The sequence below is a fragment of the Solea solea genome, chromosome 10, assembly GCF_958295425.1.
Source record: "Solea solea chromosome 10, fSolSol10.1, whole genome shotgun sequence".
In the NCBI taxonomy this organism is placed as follows: Eukaryota; Metazoa; Chordata; class Actinopteri; order Pleuronectiformes; family Soleidae; genus Solea; species Solea solea.
Window position 1 is genome coordinate 1910815 of NC_081143.1, and position 14053 is coordinate 1924867.

At 44.1% G+C, this 14053-nt stretch overlaps 2 protein-coding genes across 4 annotated transcripts; one reads left to right on the plus strand and one right to left on the minus strand.

Annotated features, from left to right (window-relative positions):
* Window positions 1-845: 845 nt before the first annotated feature.
* mrps28 (mitochondrial ribosomal protein S28) lies at window positions 846-1631 on the plus strand. Its single transcript, XM_058640926.1, has one exon. The coding sequence runs from the start codon at window positions 875-877 to the stop codon at window positions 1523-1525; it is 651 nt and encodes a 216-aa protein (XP_058496909.1). The 5' UTR covers window positions 846-874; the 3' UTR covers window positions 1526-1631.
* A 1168-nt stretch (window positions 1632-2799) lies between these two features.
* Window positions 2800-13585, minus strand: LOC131467408 (calpain-1 catalytic subunit-like). 3 transcript variants are annotated; one of them, XM_058641301.1, is made up of 23 exons: window positions 13440-13585; window positions 13082-13104; window positions 12361-12601; window positions 12153-12222; window positions 11141-11259; window positions 9857-9990; window positions 8145-8313; window positions 6976-7059; window positions 6809-6894; window positions 6654-6728; window positions 6412-6572; window positions 5833-6002; window positions 5653-5664; window positions 5361-5572; window positions 5239-5278; window positions 5094-5159; window positions 4795-4852; window positions 4561-4625; window positions 4417-4485; window positions 4254-4332; window positions 4061-4174; window positions 3778-3836; window positions 2800-3697 (listed from the first exon to the last, which is right to left on the minus strand). In XM_058641301.1, exons 3-23 carry the CDS (start codon window positions 12598-12600, stop codon window positions 3671-3673), a joined length of 2109 nt encoding a protein of 702 aa, XP_058497284.1. In that variant the 5' UTR covers window position 12601; window positions 13082-13104; window positions 13440-13585; the 3' UTR covers window positions 2800-3670. The 3 variants fall into 3 exon arrangements, with proteins under 3 accessions (XP_058497284.1, XP_058497283.1, XP_058497285.1); XM_058641300.1 differs by having other exon boundaries at window positions 12361-12624; XM_058641302.1 differs by lacking the exon at window positions 13082-13104.
* Between the last annotated feature and the right edge of the window lie 468 nt (window positions 13586-14053).

Sequence of the window (14053 nt, forward strand, 5' to 3'; positions counted from 1 at the left end):
TCAGGCACTTTAATGCTTTTCAGAGATACTGGAAGAACTCCTCCCACTACTGTCTCCCTCCCTCCCTGCTGTGGCTGAATCACCTGTTGGAAAGATCTGTTTTTCTAGACTTCCCCGAAATAATAAGAACATTTGTGCCTTGTTTCAAAAAGAAATTGTTTCTATTCCAAACGTTGTTTATTATTGGAACAGATTTGTGAACAACTTTGATTGGAAAAAAGTTTGGTTGATTCCTAAAATTTAAAAGAGACATAAATACAACTGTTCCTTTTGTGAAAATCACTCAGAAACTGTTTTACACCTCTTTTGGTATTGTTCACACACCAGATCATTTTGGCAAAACTTCAGCAGATTCATCATTGACAATATTTATAAAGACTTTATTTTATTATGGGAGAATGTGGTATTTTGCTTTTATAGAACTCAAAATAGAGAGAATGTGTACTTTGTTATAAACTTATTGATTCTGTTGGCAAAATTCCATATCCATAAATGTAAGTTCAGTGGTAAAAAACCTAATTTTGTCCCTTTTACCCATGAAGTTGTACATTATATTTCTTTGACTTCTGGCTCTAACAACAAAAAAGCAATTAAGACTGTCAATGTTTGGTCCTCCTTTTCTTTCTCTTTTTAATAACTCATCAGCTACCCTGGCAAAGTTTTATTTCTCCTGTTTTTGCTCTGTTTGTTCACTAATGCAATATGTTTCTTTCTTCACTTCTGTAATGTAACCGTATTTCAATACGTTTATTTAATAACACTAGCAGTAGCAGCAGTAATAGGGATATTAATTACAATAATAACAAATCAGATTTATATTCAGAAACTTTATTTAATCCCGAGACACTTCCAGGGCAAAGAGCGGCACATACAAATGACAAATATCAACATTAAAAGAAATACTTTTTGTGACGTCTTGCGTCCATTGGACGCCAGATGCCGCTGTGATGGTAAATTGTACCGGAAGTTACTGACTGGCTCCGTCCTGCTCGTGCGGCTCACGGACAACATGGCGGCGCTGTGGACGGCAGTTTCCCGATGTGGACGCCGGTTCTCCCTCCGCAGCTTCAGCTCAGACTCCGCGGCCTCCGGCAGCGACCAGCCCGCCGCAGACAGACCCAGATCCGGCTTCGCTGCCGCCTTCGACCTGCAGTCGGAGCTCCGGCGGGAGGCGGCGGACTCCGCGGCCGCCCCGAGAGCCTCCTCCTCGGGTCAGGATGACAGCTTCGCCTCGCTGCTTCGTCGGTCCCCGCTGATTCAGATGGGACCGGCCAAGGACCGAGTAGTGGTCGGGAGGATCTTCCACGTCCTGCACGAGGACCTATACATCGACTTCGGCGGGAAGTTCCACTGCGTGTGCCGGCGGCCGGCGGACGGAGCAGAGACGCTGCAGCGGGGCAGCAGAGTCCGGCTGCGGCTGCAGGACCTGGAGCTGACCGGCCGCTTCCTGGGAGCCCGGAGCGACACGACGCTGCTGGAGGCGCAGGCGGTTCTGCTGGGCCCGCTGGACAAGAACCGGGACTGAGAGGAACCAGGAACTGACCAATGACTGTTTATGGTCAATGTCATTGACCAATGTTGTATTATTTAATGACGTCATCAGAAAATAAACAATTGTATTATTGTTATAATCAGCTGATTCTTTTATATGAATTACTTTGGTGGAAATGGAAGCCCGTTTTCGCCTGTGAAAGAGGTATACAAAGTCACATTTGTGAGATAAAAAGTTGTACATTTTAAGTAAAAATCGTAATTTTGAGATAAATTCTTTGCTCTGTTAGTTAGTTTAGAAGACAAAACCTGCATGGTAATAGAGGGCCCACCACTGCTTGTTCTATATTTTGAAAACGAGTCTATGATTCCAAGAAGACACGGCACAGACCTGCTGGGGTCGGAGTCTGGTTCCCCTACCCAACCTAAAATAATCCGAAACAACCCCATAAATCTGTACCGCCGCTCCTGGGCACCTGTTCAATACATGAATCCATTTTATGAAGGTATCACCAAATCCAAATTTCTCTAACATCTAAAATAGAATCCCCAATTCAGCCATGTCAAACGCCGTTTCAGCGTCAAGGGACATCGAGTATCAGCCAGCAACCACATGACATCAATTAGGCATCTCATATTATCTGAGGAGCTATGACCGGCGAATGAAGCTCACTTGATCAACATGGATCAGGGATGTAATTACACTTTTTGTTACAAGATTTTTGAGATCATTTTAACATCTATTTGCATTAATGAAATAGGATGATAATTCTTGCAAACAACCAAGTCTTTACCCTTCTTAGGAACCAGACTGATGAGGGCCTGCCTCAGAGTCGGCTTCCGGTATACCTCTAGCAAAGGAGAAGCTAGCTCTGTCACAAAGAATCAATCAGAATCAGAATACTTTTATTATCCCGAAGGAAATTGTTTCGTTACAGTTGCTCCATATCAGACTCGTAAGTACCAGAAAGCACTTGGAAAAAATCCCCCGTAAAGCTGTCAGGTCCCAGAGCTTTCTTTGAAGGTGGAGCCTTGATAACCCCCTTAATCTCCTCAACAGTAATATCTGCATCTAGAAGATCCCTCGTCTGTGTGTCGTCTGTTAGTTGAGGAAGCCCTAATGGTTCCATAAAAATTATATAACATTCTATAGAAATCTTTAAAAGCCCGATTAATGTCCATCGTTGTAGTAAGCAAGTCCCCCCCTAACAGCAGGAATTGTGGTGGCCAACTCCCTGTTATATATAACTGGTAAGCAACTTTCCCACATTATCCCCGGACTCAAAATATTTTTGTCTAGTCCTGAATAGATTAAATGCAACCTTTTGGGTTATTTAATTATTATTATTATTATTATACCACTATTTTAACTGTCAGTTTTCTCATACCCACTTGAGTCAGTCTTTGCTTCACCTCTAATTATGAGATAAAAAGTGATAATCATGAGAATAAATCGAAATTATGAGATAAAATTGTCGATAAAATTGTAAAAATACAATCAGAATCATCTCTTTCTGCTCTGTTTTCTGTTGTCAATTTGTGTCAGTCTGTGTCAATCTGTCAGTCTGTGTCAATCTGTGTCTGTCTGTCAATCTGTCAGTCTGTGTCAATCTGTCAGTTTGTGTCAGTCTGTGTCAATCTGTGTCTGTCTGTCAATCTGTGTCAGTCTGTGTTAATCTGTCAGTCTGTGTCAATCCATCAGTTTGTGTCAGTTTGTGTCAGTCTGTGTTAATCTGTCAGTCTGTGTCAATCTGTGTCAGGCTGTGTTAATCTGTCAATCTGTGTCAATCTGTGTCAGGCTGTGTTAATCTGTCAGTCAGTGTCAGTCTTCCCTCACAAAAGGTCAGTGTGTGTGTGTGTTCAGTTCAAATCAAACACAAACTCAGTTTTGTCTCCTTTAAAGTGTAAATGTTTATTGTTTCCATGATTTTTAGCAGTTAGTTTAACGCATCTTCACCTGTAAACAAAATGAAACCCTGAGATCTGTCTCATCCATCAATCAATCAATCAATCAATAAATAAAAGCATAGGCCATAATGTGTGCGTGAGCTGTAGCGCCCTCTATCTGAGAGTAGATGCAGCAGCAGCAGAGTTAACAGTGTATAGTATAGTAACTGCAGCTCTGCTCTGATTGGTTGTTGCCATGGCGTTGTACTTCCTGTCTGGTCAGGAAGTGACTTCATCCACACATGGTCAACAGCAGCCACTGAGGAGACAGGGAGACATCAGTGGACCTGGACCTGGTTCTGATCTGATTCCAACCAGGTTCTGAAACAGTTTACATACCTCGGTGATGTTGACCTCGATTGTTCCTGTCCCGTCTTTGTTTAGCTCCTGGAAGACCTCTGTAAACATGGAGGTGCGTTCATGAATATGAATGACTGAGGGTGAATATTAATGAGTGAGGATGAATATGAATGAGCGTCTGAACCAGGTGTGAATGAATGATTAATTTTTTGAATCATGTCAAACATTTTTAAACATAAAATGTCAGACTGAGGTTTGGTTGTGAGTTGATAATGATGATGATGGTGATGGTGATGATGTCATTCATGTGTTCATCACTCACTGAACATGACCTCCAGTTTGACCAGGCAGCAGGTGAAGTTGTCAAAGTCGATGATCTCGTTGTCGGCGTAGCGAGCGACCAGCGTCTGGAACAGCTTGTTGTTCAGTTTAAAGCCTGTGGGGAGAGACACACACGGGTCAAAGGTCACAGGTGACACACAGTCACCCGCTCAGGTTCACACGGTTAACGTTACCGCCATTTTCCAGCGCCAGACGCATCTCGTAGGAACTCATGCATCCAGATTTATCCAGGTCGAACTCTCTGAAGATTCCCTGAGAGAAGAAGAAACAGTCTGACCTTTGACCTTTGACCTGTGTGCTCTAATGCTCAGGTGAGCTCAGGTGCTTCTGACTCACCAACCACTTCCTGATCTTGTTCCAGAGAATCTGGAACTCGAGCAGTCCAAGGCGAGCGCTGCCGTCCTTCTGGGGTGGAGTCAAGGTCAAAGGTCAAGTGAACAGGTGAAGAACATGAGGTTCTAGAGAAGCATGTGAGGATACGTCCATGAGGCCGATCATTGCTCTGCACGACTCCATACTGAACCCGTCTGTCTGCAGGTCTCTGTCTGCAGACAGGAGAAATCGTTGAATCATCATTCACACACGCACACACACGCGCACACACCCGCGCACACACGCGCACACACACGCGCACACACACGCGGACACACGTGCACACACACGCGCGCACACACACACACACACACACACAGATGAGGAACCATCCGAACTCACGTTTGGAAACAACTCGGTTCAGGATGGTCCTGAGTTCTCGCACTGAGATCTCCATGTCCTGATGAGAGATAAGATGACTCAGCAGAAAGAACGTCATAAAGAACCATCTCTTGTGATGACTCGGCAGAAAAACATAATTAATAACCATCTCTTGTGATGACTCAGCAGAAAACATAATTAATAACCATCTCTTGTGATGACTCAGCAGAAAACATCATAGAGAACCATCTCTTGTGATGACTCGACAGAAAACATAATTAATAACCATCTCTTGTGATGACTCAGCAGAAAAGACTCACGTCTCCAGACAGCTGAGCAAACATGGACCTGAAGGAATCGTCGATGTCGCTCTCTGAAATTTCCTCCTGCAGAGAAGGGGGGGGGGGGGGGGGGTTCAAAGGTCACATGTACACCTCACTACTGCCTGTTTAAATAAAGTTTTACCTCCAGGTCAAAGGTCGCCTCCACGTCGTCGTCCATCTCCCTGCACAGACACACACAGATTCACACACTGACCACACAGAACCTCCCTGTGGTTCTGAGCCGGCTCTGATCCACACACTCACCCGGTCTCCGCCTGTTTCTCCGTGAAAACCCTCAGGACGAAGTCGGCCTCCTTCGACGGCTCAAAGGTCGACGGAACGATCAGGTACTCGCCCGGCGGGAGGCGGATCCTGGCGCTCACCTCTCTTAGGTTGATGAAGGTCTCAGAGCGAGCGCAGGAGGAGCGACGCAGGAAGAAGTCCTTCTTCATGTGGACGCTGGGACCACCTCGGTACTGACGGACACATGGACTGTGAGGAGCTGAAGGTAAATAAAGGTGGACGGTGTTTATGAAGAGGGCGTGGCCAAACTCACCTCTTCAGGAAGCTGTGAACACCAGAGAAGAATAAGAAGAGTCACAACACTGTGAGAGCAGGCTGGTATGCTGTTACCATGGAGACTTAGAGGGTTACCATGGTGTGTGAGGGGGTTACCATGGAGACTGATGTGTGTAAGATGGTTGTCAGGGAGTCATAACAGAACATCGTAACTGACCTCATAGACAGCGAAGCCGATGGTATGTGTGTCGTCTCCATGGCGACGGAAGCGGCGGCGGTCTTTCTGCATCAGCGCCACCAGGAGGCTGCAGGCGTCCTCGTCGTCCTCAGGGTCGTCGTCCTCTTCCAGCAGAGAGATCTTATACTGAGGGTTGATCCAGAATGTGTCTGCACAGAGGCATTGTGGGAAATGAATTCAGGCTGTCGTCACCTGTCACCATCATCATCATGTCAGAGGTCAGAGGTTACCTCAGGTCAGGTCATCTCAACAACAACAATCACAGGTCGGCTTTTTTTGTTTTTTTTTTGCATGTATCTGCACATGGGTTGACTATTGATAAGATAACAAACTGAAACAAAAAAAATGTCTATGAAGTATGTATGTATGTATATTATATACAAAGCACACTGGAGATGATATCCATGTATGGCATTCATGCAATTGTGTCTATTAGTTCTGTCTATTTCAACTGTTTTGTCTTTTTTTTCTCACTACAGTTTTTTGAAAACTCAATAAAAAACTATTTTAAATAAATAAAAACATATGTTATATTGGACCCCGCCCCCTCTTTCTCACTGGGGTGGTTCCTGCAGCCGCCCGCGGTGCTGCCCCGCCTCCAGGCGCCCTCAAACATTACGGTCGTCCAGAAGCTGGTGGAGTCCTGACTGAGAGCGTCAGGTGTCAGGTTACAGATCTCCAACCTGGAGAACTGACGCAGGAACTCCTGGAACGACATCCTGACACCCACACACATACACACACATCCTCATCTTCATCATCTTCATCATCAGTAACCTCACGCTAGTCCTCAAACTCACCAGAACTCGCCATCCTCCATCTTACACATCATCTCGTCCTTCTCCGCTGAGTCCATGTCGTTCCACTCTGAGGAGCTGTCACAGCGAAACACGTGGTCACGCCCCCTCATCACAGCTCACCACACCCACAGCCACGCACCCTCATCACAGCTCACCTGTCACTCCAGGCTCCAGTCCATTCCACCTGACCCCACGGGTTCCTGATCCGGATTAGACGCTCCTGGCGCCCGCGGTACTCCACCTGCTCAGAAGACAAGCGTCATGGGTCAAACACAGAGATGCTGAGTCACCGTCAGGGGTGATGGACAGGGGCGGAGCTCACCTGTCTGAGTCCAGTCACTGAGTAGGCGTGGCCTTTTACCAGCTTCTTGAAAGTCACTGCCTCCATGTCGAAGGCGCTGCTGATCTGAGGATGAAGGACACAGAGAGGACCATCAGCTGCAGGCAGTAATCTAGTGACCTAAGGTCTCTGACTGCTGGTTAAGGCAGTAATCTAGTGAGCTAACATCTCTGACCACTGGTTAAGGCAACAAACTAGGGACCTAAGGTCTCTGACTATTGATTAAGGCAGTAAACTAGTGACCGCTGGTTAAGGCAGTAATCTAGTGAGCTAACATCTCTGACCATTGGTTAAGGCAGTAATCTAGTGACCTAAGCTCTCTGACCATTGGTTAAGGCAGTAATCTAGTGACCTAAGGTCTCTGACTGCTGGTTAAGGCAGTAAACTAGTGACCTAACATCTCTGACCATTGGTTAAGGCAGTAAACAAGTGACCACTGGTTAAGGCAGTAATCTAGTGACCTATGGTCTCTGACTGCTGGTTAAGGCAGTAAACGAGTGACCTAACATCTCTGAACATTGGTTAAGGCAGTAAACTAGTGACTGCTGGATAAGGCAGTAATCAAGTGACTGCTGTTTAAGGCAGTAATCAAGTGACCTAAGGTCTCTGACCGCTGGTTAAGGCAGTAAACTAGTGACCACAGGTTAAGGCAGTAATCTAGTGACCTAAGGTCTCTGACTGCTGGTTAAGGCAGTAAACTAGTGACCTAAGGTCTCTGACCATTGGTTAAGGCAGTAAACTAGTGACTGCTGGTTAAGGCAGTAAACTAGTGACCTAAGGTCTCTGACCGCTGGTTAAGGCAGTAAACTAGTGACTGCTGGTTAAGGCAGTAAACGAGTGACCGAATATCTCTAACCACTGGTTAAGGCAGTAAACGAGTGACCTAATATCTCTAACCACTGGTTAAGGCAGTAAACGAGTGACCTAATGTCTCTGACCATTGGTTAAGGCAGTAAACTAGTGACCTAAGGTCTCTGACCTCTGGTTAAGGCAATAAACTAGTGACCTAATGTCTCTGGCCGCTGGTTAAGGCAGTAAACGAGTGACCTAATGTCTCTGACCATTGTTAAGGCAGTAAACTAGTGACCTAAGGTCTCTGACTGCTGGTTAAGGCAGTAAACTAGTGACCTAAGGTCTGTGATGTTACTGACATCGATGGAGCAGCCCAGCAGTGATCCTCTGTCCAGAGCTTTGCTGATGATTCGATGAAGATCTTTGGGCGCGTTCTTCAGCTCATACATCTCAGCCACGCCCCCTGTGAAATCCTCGAAGCCTTCAGTGGTGCTGCCGCCGGACAAGGCCTCGTATGAACCGTTCAACCTCAGGACACACAGGAAACAGCCGGTCAACAACTACCAACAACCAACTGGATTCATTAACCAGTGATCATAACATGGTCATAACCACTGTTTAACCAGTGTTCATAACATGGTCATAACCACTGTTTAACCAGTGGACATAACATGGGGATAACCACTGTTTAACCAGTGGTCATAACATGGAGATAACCACTGTTTAACCAGTGGACATAACATGGAGATAACCACTGTTTAACCAGTGGTCATAACATGGGGATAACCACTGTTTACCCAGTGGTCATAACATGGATATAACCACTGTTTAACCAGTGGTCATAACATGGGGATAACCACTGTTTACCCAGTGGACATAACATGGAGATAACCACTGTTTAACCAGTGGTCATAACATGGGGATAACCACTGTTTACCCAGTGGTCATAACATGGATATAACCACTGTTTAACCAGTGGACATAACATGGAGATAACCACTGTTTAACCAGTGGACATAACATGGTCATAACCACTGTTTAACCAGTGGTCATAACATGGAGATAACCACTGTTTAACCAGTGGACATAACATGGTCATAACCACTGTTTAACCAGTGGTCATAACATGGAGATAACCACTGTTTAACCAGTGGACATAACATGGGGATAACCACTGTTTACCCAGTGGTCATAACATGGATATAACCACTGTTTAACCAGTGGACATAACATGGAGATAACCACTGTTTAACCAGTGGTCATAACATGGAGATAACCACTGTTTAACCAGTGGTCATAACATGGGGATAACCACTGTTTAACCAGTGGACATAACATGGATATAACCACTGTTTAACCAGTGGACATAACATGGAGATAACCACTGTTTAACCAGTGGACATAACATGGAGATAACCACTGTTTAACCAGTGGTCATAACATGGGGATAACCACTGTTTACCCAGTGGTCATAACATGGATATAACCACTGTTTAACCAGTGGTCATAACATGGAGATAACCACTGTTTAACCAGTGGTCATAACATGGAGATAACCACTGTTTAACCAGTGGACATAACATGGAGATAACCACTGTTTAACCAGTGGACATAACATGGAGATAACCACTGTTTAACCAGTGGTCATAACATGGAGATAACCACTGTTTAACCAGTGGACATAACATGGAGATAACCACTGTTTAACCAGTGGTCATAACATGGGGATAACCACTGTTTACCCAGTGGTCATAACATGGATATAACCACTGTTTAACCAGTGGACATAACATGGAGATAACCACTGTTTAACCAGTGGACATAACATGGTCATAACCACTGTTTAACCAGTGGACATAACATGGAGATAACCACTGTTTAACCAGTGGTCATAACATGGAGATAACCACTGTTTAACCAGTGGACATAACATGGAGATAACCACTGTTTAACCAGTGGTCATAACATGGAGATAACCACTGTTTAACCAGTGGACATAACATGGAGATAACCACTGTTTAACCAGTGGTCATAACATGGTCATAACCAGTGGTCTGAGCCTCAGGCTTACTTAGCGTAGGCCTTCTCCAGCAGAGCGCTCCAGAACTCGCTGCCTTCAGCTGAGTGGACAAACATCAGCTCTCCGTCTTTTACCGGCAGACGGTCGTCCACCACTACGTCCACCCACTCCCCGAACTGCCAGAACTACGGAGACAAAGACAGAGGGACAAAGACAAAAGGACAAAGACGGAGGGATAAAGACAGAAGGACACAGAGGGGCAGAGACAGAGGGATAAAGACAGAAGGACACAGAGGGACAAAGACAGAGGGGCAAAGACAGAAGGACAAAGACGGAGGGATAAAGACAGAAGGACACAGAGGGGCAAAGACAGAGGGATAAAGACAGAAGGACACAGAGAGACAAAGACAGAGGGGCAAAGAGAGAAGGACACAGAGGGACAAAGACAGAAGGACACAGAGGGACAAAAACAGAAGGACACAGAGGGATAAAGACAACAGAGGGACAACACTTTTAAATGCTCTGTTGTTTGGTTCAGTGACCTCTGACCTCTCTTCTAACTTGATCAATGGCCCTTACTTAAGTAATCAATATCCATACTTTTAAGATCATTTAGAATTCAAACATGTGGTTTGTGTTTTAAGATCTGACATATTTATAGTTTGGCAGCGACATTGACGGAGGTTATAAGCTCCGCCTCTGCGGACGCTCGCGGCTCACAGTGCTCGGCGCAGAGCAGCGTTACCTCGACCTGTCCTGATGACATAATGATGTCTCTGTCATTATTGTTATTTAGATGCTCGGTGTGATCTATAGATTTGTTGTTGACGTGTTATTTTGTTTTTAATGTAAATGTTTTGACCTGACAGTTTGAAAGTTTGTATATTATTAATGTTTTATTTATTTTAACTTTGAATTTTAGATTTATATTAAAGTCACACAGTCATTGTATATGTATTGTATATGTATTTAAATATAATATGTACATATATACAGTATATACAGTATACTATATACTATACTATAGTAATATACTGTATCTATTTTCCACATGGTGCTATATATTTTAATAAAAATAAATTAATAAATGAAGTTAAATACTTATAATAACAATATTTATGCATTTATTAAAAGTATTTCATATGTTCATTTATCAACACTGTAGGTGGTGGTAATGAGGCTTCAGCACTTGGCGCCAGCCGCAACTCAAACAGTAGAACAAGGAAGTAGCTGCTGTTCCAACTGAAGAATCATACTTGTGTACTGTACTTGGCAAGTATGTACTCTCGTACTTCTCTAAAGGGCCAAAGTCTCTGTGAGTGGGCGGAGTCTGACCTGGAAGTGAAAGATGCCAGCATACTGCAGGTCAAAGCTCTGACCGTGAGGAACCACTCTGTGCAGCAGACGCTCGCTGAGAGTGAGCGAGCCGATGGCAGCGAGCAGCCAACAGTCACCTGAGAAACAAGCAGAGTCAGCTGATGTTCAGACTGCTCCCTGTCTCTCTCTCTCCCTCCCCCTGTCTCTCTCTCCCTCTCTTCCTGTCTCTCTCTCTCTCTCTTTTCTGTCTCTCTCCCTCTCTCTCTCCCTCTGTGTCAATCTGTCTCTCTCTCTCTCTCTCTCTCTTCAGGTCTCTCTCTCCCTCTGTCTCTCTCTCTCTCTCTTCATTTCCAGTAAATGTCAGACTGTTAGCTGTTAGCGACAGTTAGCTGACGATCAGCTGACTCCATTATCAGCCTGATGGTCTGTGGGGACACGCTAATGCTAAGCTAAACACTAACATTAAGCTGCTAATGTTTCACTCAGACACTAATGCTATGCTAAAAGCTAAAATCAACAACAACACTTCCTGTTTTCATCCATTAGCCGATCAATAATCTGATCAATACTGAGTGACTGAGTGTGTGTGTGTGTGTGTGTGTGTGTGAGTGAGTGAGCAAGTGAGTGTGTGGGCCGGTAAATGAGTGAGTGAGTGAGTGAGTGATGTCTTCAGCTGACTCCTCGCTGCACTTTGATTGGATGTTAGTGTGTGTGTGTCTGTGTATGGTAGGTGGAGCCATAGCAGAAACAAACAAATGAAGCCCCACCCACAGGAAACAGTGTGTGGGTGGGGTGAGGACATTCCCGTGTAACAGCACACACACACACACACACACACACACACTGGCACGAGTCAGAACATGACTCAGCAGTGAGTCTATTCTGACTTGTCTCTGTGTGTGTGTGTGTGTGTGTGTGTGTGTGATTTACAGGGACCTCCCCCTCGACAACTGTTGCCAGGAGACCTGTTCTCATCAGTGTTGTTGCAGTGTTATGCTAACCATGCTCACCATGATGCCAACACACTCACCCAGAGCTCCCTGGCAGATGTCAGTCCTGGTGGCTCCGCCCACAATAAACTGAGGCTCCTCTGTCAGCTCCTGAAACAGCCAATCAAAATCCACGTCTGTATGACACACACACACACACACACAAGGACGTTCACAGACGTCATCTATTAGCTGTCAATCACACTCTAAATGTGAAGATGATTGACACAGTGATGGTTTAGTTCTTACTGATGGTCTCTTCCACTCCACCCCTCTGGTCTTGGCAGTGAAGGGTCCCAGTTCCTTGAAGCCCAGCGACGGTGGTTCTGCAGGGAACATCGGGTCCTCGAACAGTGACCCGGACTGCAGACATTCTTCCCTCAGGGCCTGGAAGTCCTGGTTCAGATAGTGGACTGCATGCTGGACCGAGCCCAGACCTCCGGCCTTCAGCCGGTTCTTCTGGATACGAGCAGACACGCCCCCAAACATCCTGAACCACAACACACCAGGAAACTGGATCAGGAGAAGACCAGAGGATCAGGTTCTGATGAGGGTCAGATCACACTGAATGCAGATTACTCATTTGACGAGAAAGCTGATCGTCACAGATACGTTAGAAAACACCTGAGTCATGATATTAGCATTAGCATTATCTCTGGTTACGAGTTACTGTCGAAGTGAGTCGATAACGTGCGACAAATCAAAGTCAACAAAGTTCAACTGTAGCTCAAAGTTAGAGAGAGTTAATTTAGCCTGACTGAAGTACTGAACCATTCTGTCAACTATTGATTCTAATGATTCTAATGATTCACCATCACCCAAAATAACGAGACTGAAAATAAACTGAGTCAAGTCAGAACTGCGTTTCAGACAAATCCCTGCATTCAGTGTGAAGGTACTTTTGTAATCACATTACAGATGCTAATCAGATTACAGAAAATAATCAGATTGCAGATGATAATCAGATTACCTGGTTTTGATGAACGTGTTAAACTGTGAACAAACAAACATTTTTAATAAGCAACAAAATATTTTTTCATTTTTCCTCTAAAGTTTGTACAAAATGAGAAACCGATTGTTGTCTGGTCTGAGGTTCTGGTTCTGGAGTCTGATCTGATACTGATCATATATATATATATATTTTTTTTTTATATATATATATATATATATATATATATGAACGCATATATACACATATATATATATATATGTATATATATATATTATGATCACATATAGGTATAATCTGATTGTTACACATAAATACAGACCAGACTGGATCAGATCAGACCGGACCGGACCGGAACGGAACAGAAACATGTACTCACCTTGTGTCTCAGTCCTCTGATATTACTGTAGTCCTGTGTAGTACAGTGTAGTACTACACTAACAGTAACAGTACTACAGTAACAGTACTACAGCGCGTGCTGAGGTGATGGATGCTGTTGTGGATGTTGTGCTGCTGCCGCACCAAGCCCCGCCCGTCGGGAGGGGCGGGGATACGTCATCGTCTGCGCATTATGGGAGAATGGACTTTTTTTTTTTTTTTTTTAATAAACTTTATTGAAAAAAACGTTCATGAACAATGAATGAACATAAACAGAGCATTTTAATGCTGCTTCAGTTTAAATGTGTTTAATAAACTTTAAGTTGTGTAAAATGTATTTTAATGAGCAGGTTCTGAGAGTCAAGATATTCATAATAATATTATAATAAAGATAATGATAATAAAAAACTGTGTTTCACTGCTTAATCAGATGTTGAAAAAAATAAAATATAATTCATTTCTGTAAAATAAATAAAAAAAGACTCGTTTTTTATCTTCAATAAAAACTTGAACCTTTAATGAGCTCAAAACTATTGTTCTTAAGACTTGGCTTTTTAAGCTAAGCTAGGCTAGGCTAAGAAAACCTGACTAGGCTTAACTTGAAAACAACAGAAG